Source organism: Microcaecilia unicolor, chromosome 4 (genome assembly GCF_901765095.1).
Source record: "Microcaecilia unicolor chromosome 4, aMicUni1.1, whole genome shotgun sequence".
NCBI lineage: Eukaryota > Metazoa > Chordata > Amphibia > Gymnophiona > Siphonopidae > Microcaecilia > Microcaecilia unicolor.
The window spans coordinates 95,206,946-95,224,993 of record NC_044034.1 but is presented as its reverse complement, the minus strand read 5'-3'; the positions used below and the strand labels follow the sequence as shown (position 1 = coordinate 95,224,993).

At 44.4% G+C, this 18,048-nt stretch overlaps 1 protein-coding gene across 1 annotated transcript in view; it reads right to left on the bottom strand.

The window, feature by feature from the left end:
* The window catches only part of HTR2A (5-hydroxytryptamine receptor 2A), a 56,228-nt gene extending 38,677 nt beyond the window's left edge, over window positions 1-17,551 (bottom strand). Inside the window, exons 1-2 of the mRNA XM_030200497.1 lie at window positions 17,304-17,551; window positions 16,039-16,765 (exon numbers count right to left, since the gene is read on the bottom strand). Coding sequence (XP_030056357.1) covers window positions 16,039-16,474 — 436 coding nt within the window. The 5' untranslated portion in view covers window positions 16,475-16,765; window positions 17,304-17,551. The remainder of the gene's footprint in view (window positions 1-16,038; window positions 16,766-17,303) is intronic.
* Window positions 17,552-18,048: the final 497 nt, after the last annotated feature.

The window sequence follows — 18,048 nt, the reverse complement described above, 5'->3', positions numbered from 1 at the left end:
GGGAGCCGCTCAATTCCATTCATGATTGATACAGGAGCTGAACATTCTGTTGTGACGGAGCGATTAGCGCCTGTGGCTGGAAAAACTGTCCGAGTGGTGGGAGCCACGGGGGTGCAGAACCGGAGGCCCTTCCTGACGACCCGTAGATGCCAATTAGGCTCACACACAGTCACTCATGAATTCCTGTATATGCCAGACTGTCCAATCCCTTTGTTAGGTCGAGACCTGCTGTCCAAGCTTAGGGCCCAAATTTCCTTTGACTCTGATGGCCAGACTTCAGTCTCCTTTCGGCCCCCGATATCCAGCCCTAAGGGTATATTGAGTTTCTGCTGCCCCCTTGAAGAAGAATGGCGGCTGCATCAGTCACAGGGCCAAGTTGACCTACCCCTGGCAGATAGCTTTCAAGTCAGAGGGGTATGGGCAGAAGATAATCCCCCAGGGTTGGCCCGAAATATTCCTCCTGTCCATGTAGACTTACTTCCAAATGCCCGGCCAATCCATCTTCGCCAATACCCAATTCCCAGAAAGGCTCTGGAAGGGATCCAAGCACACCTGAATCGTTTGTTATCCCATGGAATTATTCGTCCTTGTCAGTCTCCATGGAATACGCCACTATTGCCAGTTCAGAAGCCAGGGACTGAGGACTACCGGCCAGTCCAAGATTTACGGGTGGTTAACAAATCCACTATTTCATTACACCCTGTAGTGCCTAATCCATATGTCCTGCTAGGATTGATACCTTCTGGAGCTACCCATTTCACGACACTAGATCTAAAAGATGCCTTCTTTTGTATTCGGGTGGCCCCCGCCAGTCAACTGCTTTTTGCCTTTCAATGGGAAAACCCAGTAACAGGAAGGAAGCTTCAGTATACATGGACCCGCCTGCCACAGGGGTTCAAGAATTCCCCCACTATTTTTGGGACTGCCCTAGGACAAGACCTTAAGACTTTTAAATCTGAGCCTTCCAGGCGAGTTTTACTCCAGTATGTAGATGACCTCCTGATTGCAGCAGTGACTCAGGAAGAGTGTTTTGAGGCTACCAGAGAATTGCTGGAGCTACTCTTGGATGCAGGCTATAAGGTCTCACGCTCAAAAGCCCAACTTTGTCAGTCAGAAGTGAAGTATCTGGGTTTTTGTATTTCCCAGGGAAGTCGGAGACTGGATGTCAGTAGGAAGCAAGCAGTTGCTGCAATTCCCCAATCCAAGTCCAGAAGGGAAGTTAGGGAGTTTCTGGGAGCAGCTGGATTCTGTAGAATTTGGATTCCAAATTTTGCATTGATGGCGAAACCCCTTTACCAAGCCACAAAGGGGGGTGAAAAGGAACCATTTGAATGGGGACCTACAGCTCAACAATCCTTCATTGCCATAAAGAAAGCCCTACTCCAAGCCCCTGCGTTAGGCCTTCCTGATGTGGAGAAACCTTTCTCACTGTATGTCCATGAGCGACAGGGGGTTGCTCTGGGTGTGCTGACCCAGATGATGGGATCCTGGCAGAGGCCTGTTGCATACCTGTCTAAACAGCTGGATGGAGTGGCTAAAGGATGGCCAGCCTGCATGAGGGCCATTGCAGCAACAGCCTTACTGGTCCAGGAAGCTGATAAGCTGACCTTGGGGCAAGAACTGGTTGTTAAAGTCCCCCACGCAGTTCTCACCCTCATGGAGTATAAGGGCAACCACTGGTTTACAAATAACCGCATGGTTAAGTACCAAGCTAGCTTGTGTGAGAATCCACGGATACACCTGGAAACAGTGGCTACATTCAATCCCGCCACTCTTTTGCCAGCATCTGAGGGACCACCGGATCATGACTGTATCCAAACCATGGATGAAGTGTACTCCAGTCGACCAGATCTTAAAGATGTTCCGTGGAGGGACCCAGATGTAATTTATTTCACAGATGGAAGCAGTTATGTGGAGAACTCCAAGCAATTGGCAGGCTATGCTGTGGTGACAGAAGACAAGGTGATAGAAGCAAGAGCCCTGCCCCAAGGAACTTCAGCCCAGAAAGTAGAACTTGTGGCCCTCATACGAGCTCTGGAGCTAGCAGCAGGACTGGTAACCAACATTTATACTGATTCCAAGTATGCCTTCACAACTCTACATGCTCATGGAGCTTTGTATAAGGAAAAGGGACTCATAAATGCCGCAGGCCAGCCTGTTAAGTATGGACCTGAAATACTTCAGCTGCTAGAGGCTGTGTGGGCACCTAAGAAGGTAGCTGTTATTCACTGCAGGGGACACCAAAGAATAGATACTCCAGTGGCCCGAGGGAACCGCCATGCTGATCGGGTGGCCAAGGAAGCTGCTCGAGGACCCCCAGCAAGTACTGTGACTCCCCTGTTCCAAATTCGATTGCAAGAATGGACGCCTATGTACACCCAAATGGAAGAGAAATGGGCTCAAGAAGAAGGTGCAGTAAGGAGACCTGATGGCTGGTTACATCTCCCTGATACCAGAGTTCTGGTGCCACGCCACCTAGCTTGGCCTGTAGTGTCTCAAGCTCATGACCTATCACACTTAGGGAAAACAGCACTAGCCCGCCTACTCAGTCGAGTAGTGGTGCTGGAAGGATTGGATAGTCTGGTTGCCACTGCCTCAGCCCGATGTACTCTCTGTGCCCAGAATAATGCCCGTCAGGGACCCCGTATTCCACCAGGAGTTCAGTCTAGAGGACTAACACCCTTTGAGTCTCTAGTTATAGACTTCATAGAAATGCCCAGGAGCGGTAGGCTCCGATACCTCTTGGTCATGGTCTGTACCTTTTCTGGGTGGGTGGAAGCATATCCTACAGTTACTGAGAAAGCCACAGAAGTAGCTCGAGCCCTCCTTAGAGATGTCATCCCCAGGTATGGACTGCCCCTTGCCATAGGTTCAGATAATGGTCCCGCCTTTGTTGAAGCTACACTTCAGGCCCTGTCCCGCGCATTGCGCATTACCTGGAAATTGCATTGTGCCTATCGTCCCCAGAGTTCAGGGCAGGTTGAGCGGGCAAACAGAACCTTGAAAAATAGCCTAGCAAAGATTTGTCAGGAAACCCAACTGAAATGGCCACAGGCACTGCCACTAGCCCTCTTCCGCCTCCGATGCACTCCAACTAAAGGAACAGCCCTCTCTCCCTTTGAAATTGTGTATGGGAAGCCCCCAGCCATTTTGCAGGGAATTAAGGGAGACATAGGGATTTTAGGGTCTGCCCAGGTACAGGAGCAGGTAGCCCTCTTGGGCAAGATAATTTCTGAGCTTCAGTCTTATGTGAGAGAAATAAACCCTGTCCCCTTCCAGGCTCAGGTACATTCCTTCCTGCCAGGGGATAGAGTTTGGGTGAAAGACTGGAGGCTCCAGCCTTTGGGGCCCCGATGGAAAGGACCTTTTACTGTTTTGCTTTCTACCCCTGCAGCTGTGAAGGTCGCAGGGATTACTCCATGGGTCCATTGGTCTCGAATTAAGTCTGCTGACCAGACTGAGCCCAGCACGGATCAGACGGAACCTAGACAGTGGAGAGCAGAAAGAGATCCAGCGGAGCCATTGAAGTTGCGCTTGACCCGAACCAAAGAATCTACTAGCTGAAAAGAAGGGTCAACTGCATACTGCAGGAGCTGCTGAACTTCGGCTTCACACTGAGACTCTTTCTTGTCCAGATTCTGGCTTTCTTGGAATTTGAAAGCTTGATCCTTGTCAGTTGAGGGTCTATCCCAACTGGTATAAGAACTCAAAGACTGAGAACATTATATGAGAGTAATCTGTGATTAGCACAGACTGTTGAAATATTATTGCTTAATTAGTTTGCTGTATTTGTTTTAGATTAGGAAGAAAGAAAATGTTAGTAGTTTGGATGCTTTTGTTGTTTTCTACTCCTTGCCTCCTTGTTCCTAAAACCCCAACTCGTTCCAACCTTTGGTTACACTCTGTCCAGGAACTAATTAGCCAGGCAAAGATTACTTCCCCTTGTATTGTGTGTTCCCGATTTTCTCCTTATACTACAGATGTCCCAGCTGTTCCTGTCCCTGTGCAGCTCCCAGCTCTTATACCTCCCTACTTTTCGAGTTCAGGTCCTTGGAGCCAGGATTATACTTGGTGGTCCTTTTATAATGCTACTTCCCCCTCTGACTCTTCTCTAAGGCCAGTTTTTACGTCTCCCTATCCAGCTTCTGGAGTGTTTTGTTTAACAAGAGACATCTCAACTGTTCTTCCCATTCCCTGTAACTATACTAATGTTCTCCCAGAGAAGGAGGAACCTGTGTGGGTAGTTTCTCCAGGTACTCCTATGTGCCCTACTACCATACCTGTAGATTATGACCAAGGTGATTATCTGGCTCCTAACTATACTACTGAGAAGACTATAGTGTCCCATCCTATTTTCTACTTTCATAAGTCCCCGGGGTATGAAGGGGTTGCATCATATGAGCGGTCTGTTACAATTGGGGATTGGCACCTATGGTGTACAAAGTCTCCATTTCTTCTTCGTTCCCCCTGGGATAGGGGCTCGCATTATGGGCATCCTAATCTCCATCCTGTGCCTACATTTATTGGGAACTTTCGTCGCCCTCTCCTTGGTCATTACTGGCTCTGTGATAATGTCCTCCACATGATTCTTCCCCCCACATATGATTTTTGTGTATTGGTAACTTTGAATTATTTTCCTAAAGTTATTCCTCTTCTCAAACCACCATCCCCGCACCGCTCTAAGCGAGAGGCCTTGTCTTTACCCTCCTCCGTTGCCACAGAGGATGAGGCGATTGAATTAGCCCTCCAGTATATTAACTCTACTTATCCTCTGACTAAAAAGAGACTTGTAGCCCTTTCTGCTACGGCCTGGATTCCAATTGGGGGCCCGGTAGCGGGTATTACTGAACTAGGTATGGCTACCCGGAGACTTCAATCCCTACTTCATGTTCTAGTTCATGAGCTGAACGTGGTAGTCAATGCATTGCAGGATCAAATTAATGAATTAAGTATAGTTTCTCGGTATAACCGTATGGGTCTTGACTATCTCTTTGCAGCCCAGGGTGGCCTCTGCACAGTGCTAAATTCTTCAGAGTGCTGTACTATTGTCATAAATAGGACGCATGTAGTTAGGCATGCCATGGATAAAGTCCTACAGTTGGCCAGCCTCAATGTGGAGGATTACCGAGGAGGATTAGACCTTACCTCCTGGTGGTGGTCATTGACCTCCTGGATACGTCCCTTGTTCATTTCCCTAATAGTCTTAGTTCTAGCAGGGTTGTTGTTTTGTTTCCTGGCCTCATGTGCTTCGGCAGTATGCCGTCGAACCTTAACAAGTAGGGTAATGGTGGTTCATAAGTCTATTCCTAGTTAGGATCACTATAATCTCCAGAGTTTGAGTTGTGAGACTTATCTCTGCATAAGCTGATTTTAGTCTCAAAGGGGGGAATGAGGCAGCCATGGGCATAATATATATAAGAAATCATATTAAGGGTTAATTCTGTTTAAAGGTGCTCAAATACTATTTTAAATTCTCAGTTTTGCAAGTACAGTGAAGGAATGCCAGATGGTTCAGGTTAATTACTCAATGTCTAGCTTGCCGAGCAAAAGGTTAGAAAGGTCAGAGACAGGAATTTCTTTCACCCTTGTGAATGATGAATGCTAGCTCAACATCTGTATACTGTTAGGCATACTGTAGTTTAAAGCTGAAATAATTTCAGAAGTTCTTGATATGTAGATTTTGTTATAAGGAGATAGCTTAGATATAGATATATAGACCATTATAAGTATGTAGAATATGTCTTATAAGGATGCTTACTTTAGAATATGCTGTATTCTGTGTAAATTAATAATTCTGTGTAGAATGTCTGTTAAATTCTGTATTACTCTTTGTCTGCTGTTTAAGAGGTCAAGCAAGGACTGCAGTGAAGAGGCCAACATGTGTTTTAAGTTATCTGCAGTTCTGGCTGGTTCAATGTATAAGCTGATAGGTGAAAGAGGTCAGGACTAGTCAGCTCTCTTCTCCTTGATTAATTATAGGTAAAATGTAGAAATGGTCTTGAAAGTAATAACCTGATATGTATGCTATTAAGTAAGATTGGCCCTTGACCCCTTTAATGAATACCAGAGTTTAGTTAGCAGTTAGTACTAGGAATATGAGAAATCAATCATAATAACATGTAAGAGACTGGAGCCCAAATGTCTGGTGTAAGGGGCCCCAGGTCACAGGTCAGTTTAGGATGTCTGGAACCTATGTAACTGATATTTGTATAGAGCTGATTGGTTGAGGCAAGGTAATCAATCTATTCCTTAACCAATTGGAGAGTAAGGGGGCTAGGCTAGGCTAGATAGAACTGTATTTAAGTGGGAGAAGAAGCAGTTTACGTCAGAAGGAGCTCAGAAGAAAGAGAAGGACAGAAGGAACAGACAGAAGAAGGAGAAGACAGCATAAGAAGAGAAGCAGCTGAGAGAAAGACACAGAGAGCTGAGAGAGAGACAAAGAGAGCTGAGAAAGAGAAGAAAAGAGCTAGAACTGATGTCCTACTGTGTTTGCTGGCAAATAAAGAAGATTTCTCTCTCATTCTGGTGTGTGCTGTCTGACTCCTGAAGTATCATAAATTCATGCATCAATTCCTGCAACAACAGTACCTGAGGGATCCTTCTTAAGGGTGAGGGGCAGTGTTCTGCTACTCCCTCACAAACACATAAAATCAAATTTTAAAATCTGGATAATAAATTTTCAGGGCATTCCTAAAGGCCAAATATAATAATATTTTCCTATCTCTGATGGTAGCCTCTTCCGTACTTCAACAGCCCATTGTCATAAAGCCTTCATTCCCCATCTTCTCCTATAAAAAACAGTTCTGGTCCTTAGACCGTAATCCAATTAACAGCCAATTATTGAATTACGTTATGTGCACATCCAACCTTATTCTATAACTTGCGTGTGCAAATTTGAGTGCTAGTCAGAAATTTGAGTGCACAAGCTTATAGAATTATGGGGAATTTGTGTACCTATTGCAACACATGAACAGCATGCATACTATCACCCACACAGAGGCAAGATGACGTAGCAATCCATGGTTTATTTGCATGTGGGGGATAATTCTACAACTGGACAGCTTGGAGGTGTATATTCTATAATGATCATAGGCACTTAAGTTCCTTTATAGAATACTAGTGTACCAGGGTGTGTTCTGCCTCTATTTGCATGGACGCAGATGATAGGATATATAATAACACTACAAATACCTGCAATCCTGTAAATCTCTGTAATAGGCTATTTCAGAGTACATGTCTAGTTCTCTGAGACTGATGGGACTCTTTCTATTGGCTTGCCTTGTTCTCTAAGGGCCTCTTTTACAAAGCTGCGCTGCCGATTCCCTGTGCGGCAAATGAAAGGAAGCTCATTCAATTTCTATGGGCTTCCTCTCATTTGCCACATGGGAATGACTAGTGCGGCTTTGTAAAAGAAGCTCTAAGCTTGCTGGGCAAGTTGCTTCCCCCCTTCTCTCTCAGTTGGGTCTGTAAGAGTTAATCTGCACCATAGCTCCTCTGTGAACTGAAATTGCCTATGCTGTACTCTGTGGTATGATCCTTTCAAGTTACTGCGTCTCTATCAAGATTTCACCCATGTAAAAGTATAAACAGCATTACTCTCAGCATGTTGTTGAATTCCTCCCAGCTTCTCTCTTGCATGGAGAGAGAGCTTGTCGAGAACAGACTCCCAGTTTGCAAGGCAAAAACTCTTGTCTAGCACAACTGAACTGTAAGTTATTTTTCCTTGTTTAATTACTGCATTAAAGAAGATTTTGGTTCAAGAGTTCTGAGTTTTCTCACAGCGATGTTCTATACTCTGGTTTACACTGCAGGCCAATTACCCAGTGAGAGGGCAGAACAGGGTATATATGCACGTATGCACTTAGGAATAAGCACACCAGTCACAGAGCTGGTGTGAGTGAGTGCACCTAGGTTCCAGAGATGTGCATGTAACTTACAGCATTCTGCGAGTTACGCACATAATTGTGCTCCCTTTCTGTGTTCCACCCAGACCACACCCATGAGTATACGCATCTGTAAAATATGTGCTATATAAGATATACATTTTGTTATAGAATAATGCTTAGGCACATATTTGGTATACATGCATGTATATATACCTAACTTTGGGCACCAGACGTATGCCGGCTGAAACCTGGTGTAAATGCTGGCGCCCAAGTTAGGCAGGCTTACCCAATATTCTATAACTATGCACATAACTTTTTGGAATGCTCCGACACAGCCATGCCCCTCCCATGGCCACACCCCTTTTGAGAAATGCACTGTGGGAGTTAAGTGCCCTGCCTATAGAATAATGTGCAGCCAGATGCATGTGTAAATTTTAATGTGCTAATAAAAATCGGTTGTTGGCATCCAATTATCGATGGCTAAGAGCTCATTAACCAATTAATTTGTGCGCACATCTTGGCAACATGCACTAATTTGGGCACCATATATAGAATCTGGGGGAAAATGACACAAATCATTTACAAAGAGTTTCTTCCTTAACATTTCTAAAGCATGCTTTCTGATGCGAGACAGAAAGGAAGGCATATGGCTCTGAAATCAATCACTACGTATTCTGACCAACTGAGAACTGTAGCAAATTATATATAGATGGAGATTTAAATATTAGGTTCTCTGACTTTAGAAAGATTAAATTATATATTGCTTGCACATCTTTACTTTTTAAAACTCTAACTGTAATTACTGACGTGATACTGCAATGCTTGTATATCTAGTAACGTTACAGAAAATAATAAGTAGTACTTTTGTAAGCTCTCTGGCCTGCACTACTTATTAAATGCTAATTTTGGATTTCTGGCATACTGGTAGTTATTCAGGCAGAGCAGCCAGCTCTGTGGGTGCCAATCAATGCTGAGCACCCCCAATATTGAGCAAGGTTTTTCCTTGCGTCCAGAGAGCAGTAATTTAGTATGTTGTTTTTGGCACCTCCAATAATCTGGAAATGTTGGCACCCATGTATTCAGGGGTAGTACAAACAGTAGATCCACAAATATAGACCAGGGGCGTAGCTGCATTGGCACCCGTAGATTTGGTCCTGCCCCCCCACTGTCAACCCCTTTGACCCCCCCCTCCTGCCACCAACCCTCCCCTGCTGCCATCAGATACCTTTGTTGGCGGGGGTCCCCAACCCCCGCCAGCCGAAGTTCTCTTCTCCAGCGCCAGACTCACAGAAACAGAAGCCTTGCAGATCAGCAACATGGCCGCACCAGAGAAGAGGACTTTGGCTGGTGGGGGTTGAGGACCCCTGCCAGCAAAGGTACCTGTCGTTGGCAGCGGGGAAGGGTTGGCAGAGTGCGGGAAGGGGGGTCGAAAGAGTTGGCGCCGCGGGGGGTCAAAGGTGGTGGTGGTGGTGGTGGTGGTGGCGGCAGGGGGGTCAGCAGTGCCGGGGGGGGGGGCTAAAATGTGCCCCCTCACCTCGGACTCTGGACCCCCCTCCCACTGAAGTCTGGCTACGCCCCTGATATAGACGGTCAAAAAGCAAAGATTTTAATTCAAACAATCATACATGCCTGACATGGCCATGTTTCGCCAGAAGGCTGCATCAGAGTCAGAACTGTTGGGCAGAGCAATAATACTAAGGTCATGTATTATAATTCAATAAAAACATAAATATATAAATAATTAAAAATGATAATGATGATATAAATCATATAAAGTGGAGGAGTGGCCTAGTGGTTAGTGTGGCGGACTTTGGTCCTGGGGAACTGGGTTCGATTCCCACTGCAGGCACAGGCAGCTCCTTGTGACTCTGGGCAAGTCACTTAACCCTCCATTGCCCCAGGTACAAATAAGTACCTGTATATAATATGTAAGCTGCATTGAACCTGCTATGAGTGGGAAAGCGCAGGGTACAAATGTAACAAAAATAAAATAAAAGCCATACAAACTATGGAACATGCAGAGATTAAAAAGTAACATACATTAAAATCATATAGGAACCATGCAAATACATGTCAGACATACTCAGAAACTTTTATGCTTGAAAGGGTGGAATTAGAATATAAAAAGAGCTTTGTGCAGCAAACTATGGGCTCCTTTTACAAATCTGCACTACCATTAGCGGTGAGATGAATGTGAAGAAGCCCACAGAAATAGAATGGGCTTCTTTGCATTTACCCCCTGATTCTATATAGCACGCCTAGAGATCCGCGCTGAAATTAGTTTGGGTTCTATAACAAGGTGCACAACTTAATTGGCTTAACGAGTTAATCAGCATCGATAACAGCTAACAAGCAATAATGAGCACTAATTGGCACTGATTAGAATTTATGCGCACAACTCGCTAAGCATATTCTGTAACAAAGTGCGCAGAACTTCCAATGCACACAAGGCAAAAAGGGATGTGGTTATCGGCAGAGAAATGGGTGTTTTATGGATGTTCTGAAATTTACGGGCGCAGTTAGAGAATATGGCCCAGTGCGCCTAAATCTATGTGCCAAGATTTATGCCATGTTTTCATTGATGTAAATGGATGCACATATGGCCCCTTTTACCAAGCTGCGGCAAAAGGGGGCCAGCACTGGTATCGGTGCATATTTTACACGCATGCCGAGGCCCTCTTTTACCGCAGCTGCTAAAAGGGAAGTCTCGCCTTTCTTGCAGGAAATGTCCGTGCGGAAAGTAAAGCACTTGCTGTGCATCCATTTTAGGGGGAAGCCCTTTACGCCACCCATTGAGGTGGTGGTAAGGGCTCCTGCGTTAACCCAGCAGTAACCAGGCAGTGCGCGGCACTGCTCAATTACCACCGGGTACACTCCGGCGCTACAAAAATAAATGCGTTTTTGTAGTGCCAGAAATGACTGGGGATGGGAAGTACCACCAGGGCTGCTTTAGCAGCCCGGCGGTACTCCCTGTATAGCGAGCGGTAAGCCCGCATCGGGCTTACCGCCGCTTAAGGAGTCTATAGTTTTTAGGTGCTAAAATATCAACTAAGCATACTTTATAATTGGTGCCTAAATCTAGGTGCCAATTTTAGAATATGCTTAGTCAGCACTGGTTTCAATGCTGATTTTTTTAGGTGCCAAATACGGAATCACCTCCTTAGCATGTTGCTAAATGTTAGCGCAGCTTTGTAAAAGGAACCCTATATGTGAAAAGTGGGCATAATAATACTCAAGAGTTACCAGTGTTGGTGGAAACATCTCAAAGAAAGTTTCTACTTATAATACATACCTAGAGAGGCAAATTCAAAAAGCGCACTTCCCTCTAGATTAACAATGAAGGTGAAGTCTAAAAGCAGGTATTGGGACAATTATATCTGTAACTAAATAAACTCTCAGTTAAAAAAAAATATTCACAGCCTTGCAGCTCGTCTTCCAAGGGTTCTCCAGCAAATCAGCCAAGAGTTCTTCAGCAAATCAACTCAACTTTGGTCTCTGGAGGTTCATTTGCATGGTGGGCAGACCATATCTTGAAGTTGCATTTTCTAAGAGAGTGGGGTTGGCTCGGAGATGGTGGTGTAAAAACCTGCAAAATAGGGTGGAAGCATTTCCTTTCCTACGGTTGGTGGGCATTGTGAATTTTCTCTCACGTCAAGGAGCTTCTCCATTCAGGTAGTGGGCTGCGATGGGTTGTGAGAGTCTGGGACAGTTGATGGAACTGAGGGAAGTCAGACTTAGAATTTAGGCATACCACGTTACAGAATATGCTTAGCGAGTTGTGCGTGTAAATCTTAATTAATACCAATTAGTACTAATTGCCTGTTAACATCCAATTAACTGCGCTGATTAGCTAGTTAACCAATCAAGTCATGCACATTGTTATAGAATATGCTTCGATTTTTTTGTGGAAATTATGGTGCCGTATATAGAATCCTGGGGAAAGAGCTTACACTTTAGTGACAGTGAGGGGCATAATTGAACAGGGGCGGCCATCTATAAGGGTGGCCATCTCTGGGGCCGGCCCTGGGAAGGGGCGGAGCCAACCATATTGTCGAAACAAGATGGCCGGCCATCTTTTGTTTCGATAATACGGTCGGGGCCGGCCAAATCTCAACATTTGGGCCACACTTAGAGATCGCCAGCATTAGAGATTGCCGACATTGGTGTTTGCCGATAATGGAAACTAATGGCGGCCATCTCAAAACCTGCCAAATCCAAGCTATTTGGTCATGGGAGGAGCCAGCATTTCTAGTGCAGTGGTCTCCCTGACATGCCAGGACACCAACTGGGTACCCTAGAGGGCACTGCAGTGGACTTCACAAATTGATCCCAGGTGCATAGCTCCCTTACCTTGTGTACTAAGCCCCCCCCCCAAACCCCCAAACCCACTACCCACAACTGTACAACACTACCATAGCCCTTAAAGGCTAACGGGAGGCACCTACATGTGGGTACAGTGGATTTTGGAGGGCTCACATTTACCACCACAAATGTAACAGGTAGGGGGGGATGGGCCTGGGTCCGCCTGCCTGAAGTGCACTGCAGTACCCACTAAAAACTGCTCCAGGGATCTGCATAGTGCTATGATGGAGCTGAGTATGACATTTGAGGCTGGCATAGAGGCTGGCACAAAAATGTTTATATATATTTTTTTTGGGTGGGAGGGGGTTAGTGACCACTGGGGGAGTAAGGGGAGGTGATCCCCGATTCCCTCCGGTGGTCATCTGGTCAGTTGGGGAACTTTTTTGAGGCTTGGTCCTAAAAATAAATAGAGCAAGTAAAGCCGGCCAGGTGCTCGTCAGAGCCGGCCTTCTTGTTTCTATTATTGGCCGAGGCCGGCCATCTCTTAACCACGCCCCGTCCCATCTTTGGTACACTGCCAACACGCCCCCTTGAACTTTGGCTGGCCCTGCGACAGAAAGCAGTTGAAGCCAGCCAAAATTGGCTTTCGATTATACTGATTTGGCCAGCCGTAGGAGAAGGCCGGCCATCTCCCGATTTGTGTCGGAAGATGGGTGCCCTTCTCCTTTGAAAATAAGCAGGAGTGTAACAATAGTAAAATGTCATTGTAATATACAGAATGGTGAGCTACATTTATGTCCTTTAACTCTCATTTCAGATGGCTTTTGATGCAGACAGTATGGACTAGATTCTATATATCATGACTAAAAAAATCAGTGCTGAAATGAAATACACCTAGGCGTATTCTACAAACTATACCTAAATTTAGGCGCACTTTATCGAATACTCCAAAACTTCCACATGGTTTATAGAATACACCTAGTACCCATTTGCATGACTAAATTTAGTCAAAGGCAGTTATGCAAAGTAAATGCCAATGTCTAAATTAGGCGCAGATCGGATGTATTCTATAACAACATGCATAGATTTTAGAAATGCCCATAACCCGCCCATTCCACGCTTGTGGCCATGCCCCCTTTTCAACTATGCGAGTTAGAATTTACGTTCATGACGTTATAGAATATGCTTAGACTGTTCTGTGCATAAATTTGAATTAATGCCAATTAGTGTCAATAATTGTTTGGTAATTGGCAATTATCAATGCTGATTGGCTTGTTAACTATGTTGGCACATGCAAATCCAGAATACGACTGGATTTGCACATGCAACTTAAGTCACACTATATAGATTCTGGGGGTGTACCATTTTGTAGTATACTTCCAGACTGCTTGTAATCTTGATATATTCTTTTTGGAGGTACAGTCTACAGAACTGAGCAAACTACCTCATGAGAACTTTCACCCATAACTATTTCAGAGAAAGTACTGCCATCTTTTTTCTACCAGTTATGCCTCTCTGCAAACACTTTACCAATCATCTAGCTTTGACCACTGCCTTCTCATCTGGTTGTACTGTTTCAAGTAGGAAAAACACTGAGGAAAAAACCAAGGAGGATACCAAAAAAAAACTTTATTTGGATTAAAAGCGACCCGACACGGCCGTGTTTCGGCCCTAAGGCCTGCCTCAGGGGTCTTGAGCAATCTGGGTGTAGCAGTCTAATTTAATACACCGATGAGAATTGATGCCCAATTATTGGATAATATAAGTCTACCTCCAATCTTTTCTCCTTGAAAAAATGGTGTGTAAATCACTGTTTTTCATACATCTCGGTCACGTGAGGTATTTTACCTCCTTTTTTTTGCTGATTGCTGTACTGTTTCAAGATCATGTTTATGTTTCTATACCACCCTTCATAGCAGCAACAGAGCAGTTTACACATATTATCAGATATGAGGGCTGCCAATGGGTCAGGTTTTCAGGGTTTCCTAATGAATACACACTAGAGAGATTTACATGCCTACTGCTTCTGATGTATGCAAATCTCCTTCATGCATATTCATTAAGGATATCCTGAACACCAAACCCATTGATCGCTCTCAAAGACTTGGAATGAATTCCACTGTACTAAGGAATGTCCATTTTTTCAGGTCCTTGTGTCATATACAAAAAAAAAAGCAAATATTTACTAAATATCCTTCTGCAATACCAGTTTTGAAAACATTGAGCAGATTGACCCCAGGACTGATTTCTGAGGCAGTCCACTGTTAGCTCTTCTGTTCTCAAAGAGATCTCCATTTACCACTATTCTCTATTGTCTATCATTCAATCAGTTTTTAACTGTTCTCTGTATCTACCAAGTTATCCTGGTGAGATGAATATCTTTTCTGACTTTTTTTTACTAAAGAAAGTTAGGATGAATGAAAACAGAGCATCATATGCAAAAATATTAAGAGCCGGTATATTCACTGTCAATGCAATATGAACAGCCGCAGATTAGAGGGTCTCATTGGACAAAACCAAGGGCAACAAACACGGAAAATCTATTTCATGGACAAAGAAAAGCAAATTATTTGCTAGGTTAGTTCTAATGTGTCATAAGTAAATGGCTGTTTAAAAATGCTGTCATATTTTCAATTATTTTTAAATGAATAAAAACGCATTTATGCATGCTAAAAACGTCACACACACACACACACACACACACACACACACACACACACACACACACACACACACAAAAACTTGATGTGTATTTTGGCTTTAAATTTTCAGGCAAAAGCTACCTTGTAATGCATCTCTGCACTCATTTAAAACTGAGCCTTTTTGAGAATGTTAACAAGTTGTGTGTGTGGGCGTCACGAGCTTTTGTTTTGTGGGAGAGGCTAAGTATGACAGATCGGAGGGGGCAGGTGAGACCTCCTATCGCTGGAGTGGGTCCTTTAAACGCAGTCTGGGGATTTTCCTTGCACTCTTGTTCTCAAGTCAGTATGTTTTTCAAGTAGAGCAGCAGCTGCATTTATGGGGTGGGGGCTATAGCTTTACTCTGCTGCTCCTACTTTCCTGCCCCTCCCCCGCCTCCCAGTATCGCACCAACAATTGTATCACAAACTATTCTCAGAGACTTTTCTTAAAAACAAACATTTCCGTAGACGCAGATTTTTTACCAAACATATTGAGTCATTGCTTACGAGGTGAAAACAATTCGTTACCTGCTTAGGGGCAGGCGTGTTTCACTTTGCAACAGCTAAAAATATAGATCTGTATATGTATACACAAAACATACATATATGTATTTGGGTAGATATAGAAATGCTCTCTCTCTCTCTCTCTCTCTCTCTCACACACACACACACACACACACACACACACTCACGCACTCACAAAGCACACCTATGGTTTGTTTGTTGAAGACACAGTGTTCTAGACATCAGTCTATTGAGACCATTGCCGTATTAGAAATTTTGCATTTAAATTCATTATTATGTCCATTTTAAACACGCCTTTAAAGAGAACTCAACACATCTGGGGCCAGATGTGCAAAATACTTTCATTTGGATACAGAATACAGCAAGAAGCATCGCTTTGCGCATCTGGCCCTGAGTCTCATTACTGTCCTCTACAGGTAAGTTCCATACTGGCATATTGCATGGCTTGATTCAGAAACATCGTTATTAAGATGTTTAATATCTATGTAAAAGCTTTCTTATAGGACAGAAATGATCAGAAAGGTCATTTCCCTTTGCCTAGAAGACAACCTAACAGTCGCATATAGTATATAATAACCTCTCACACACACACACACGGGTTCAGTTTTGTCAGACTAATTGGTACACTTTGCAGGAATACTCACCATACAGTATGTTTAACATGGACACAGGCATGACAAGAAACCCCAGCAGTATATCAGCTATGGCAAGTGACATCAGAAAATAATTGGTGGCATTCTGGAGCTTTTTCTCCAACAACACAGCCATAATGAGAAGTATATTTCCAGCAATGGTGACCACAATGACTGCGACGGTCAGCAGGGCTGGCCAGTTTTTTTCTGGGGAAGCCACCCTGCTCTCGGAAGAGAGGTCCGTGAGGTTTTCTGCATCCGTGGTCCAGTTAACGATCTCGGAAGCGTTGGCCCCTGCAGCTCCCACATCGCTCAAGCCTAGTCGCAGTAAGGAGCTTGTGGTAAGATTCGAAAAGTTCTCCCCTTTGCCGAAAATATCCATGCCCAGACTTGAACTTTGCAAGGAGATAATGGGAAGGAATAACAGCGAGCAGCCTTTGGCCACCATCACGCTTTCAGTAGCCGCGCCGTGCAGAACCGAACCTGCCAAACTCGCGGTCCGTTCCGTTTGTCCTTTTTCTCCATTACTCCGCAGACGCGGAGCGCTAAACGCCTTTGGAGTCTCTCTAGAAATCACAAAAACTCCTTTTTATTATCTGGCGGAAAAGTGCAGGCACATTGGGGGTAGAGAACGGGAGCATCTGAAGTTTCAGAGAAGAAAAAAAAGTAGCCTGGATTGAAAAATCAAACTTGGGCTCCGGTACTTCCTCCTGGACCATCTCTCGCTGCCCATTAGTATCTACAGGAACACAATTTTTAAATGCAACAGTGTTAAACAAGACAAAGAAACAATAACCAGCTCTAAATGGCTTAAGAAAGTTAATTGGGCACCGTGTTCCTAGAATTGTTTCTTTATACAATGAACAAAAACACAGGGATTCTCTAGTATGTAGTTTATACAGAGTTTAGTCTCGGGTTTATGCCATCAGTGCGCTCATTTTAAGCCTTAAGGCCATCCTTAGCACAACTTTTTTGTTTCCCTGTGTATTTGCAGTGATTTTGTCGTAGTGGAAGCCTCCGCTAAGCTAAGGACAGAAATAATAGGGTTAGGTGTTGGATGTTATTAGGAGATCATCAAACCAGAGAGGGACACACACACACATAGGAGCCAACTTTTCAAAATTATTGGGGGTGCTAAACCCAATGAAAATAACCCCTCACCCACAGCACCCAAAGAGTCGGTTCCAATGCGCGCGCGCGCGCGCGCACACACACACACACACGTTAAAGCAAACAGCAAAACCAGCAAGCATCGAGGAATATAAAACAAAACTGACCTTCCGCTCCAGAAGCCTGCTACAAAGTGCAACTGAGCTACAAAGTGCAACTGACTATTTTTTATGCCATGCTTGAAAGAGAGATTTGTGCGGTTGTGTGTGTACGCCCTTTCCCTCCGTGCTCCAGAACGCAATTATTTCGTGATAGTTTTGTTGACTTTGGAACTGCGGTGCCAGCTTCTGTTCTTGTTTTCTTTCTTCTGAGCTGTAGCCAGCCCCTCCTGAATCTTTGCTCAACGAGCACGGTTGTAAAGCTTGAAATAACACGAGATCATCATGTGTATTGGCCAGATACCATGATAAGAAAAAAGGTCCCCCCCCCCCCCAAAAAAAAAAAAGCAAACTGGGAAAGATAATCTTCAGGCAGGGATCAGTGATTCTAACTAATAGGGGCGGAATTTTTGCTGCCTGCCTCGTTCGGTTTGTCAGACCTCCCACCAGCTGCATGTCAAAAGCTGCTAGGAGGAAGCAACGGCAAAGAAGGACAGACCCTCTCTATTTCTGCAAGCTTCCTGCACTACTATTTTCAGAGCACAGGTACAGAGATAGAGAAAAGAAATCTGGTTTGTGAGGGATCCTACAAAATTGAAAACTCCACACGGAAGGGACGTGCTGCAGGGGATGTAATCAAAGCTAGAAATGACAGGGACTGATAACATTATACACTGGAGGATTTTAATCCTAAAGGTTGCAGTATTTTATTGCTAATCCCAAACTGAGTGAACGGCATCAGGCCCCTCTGATT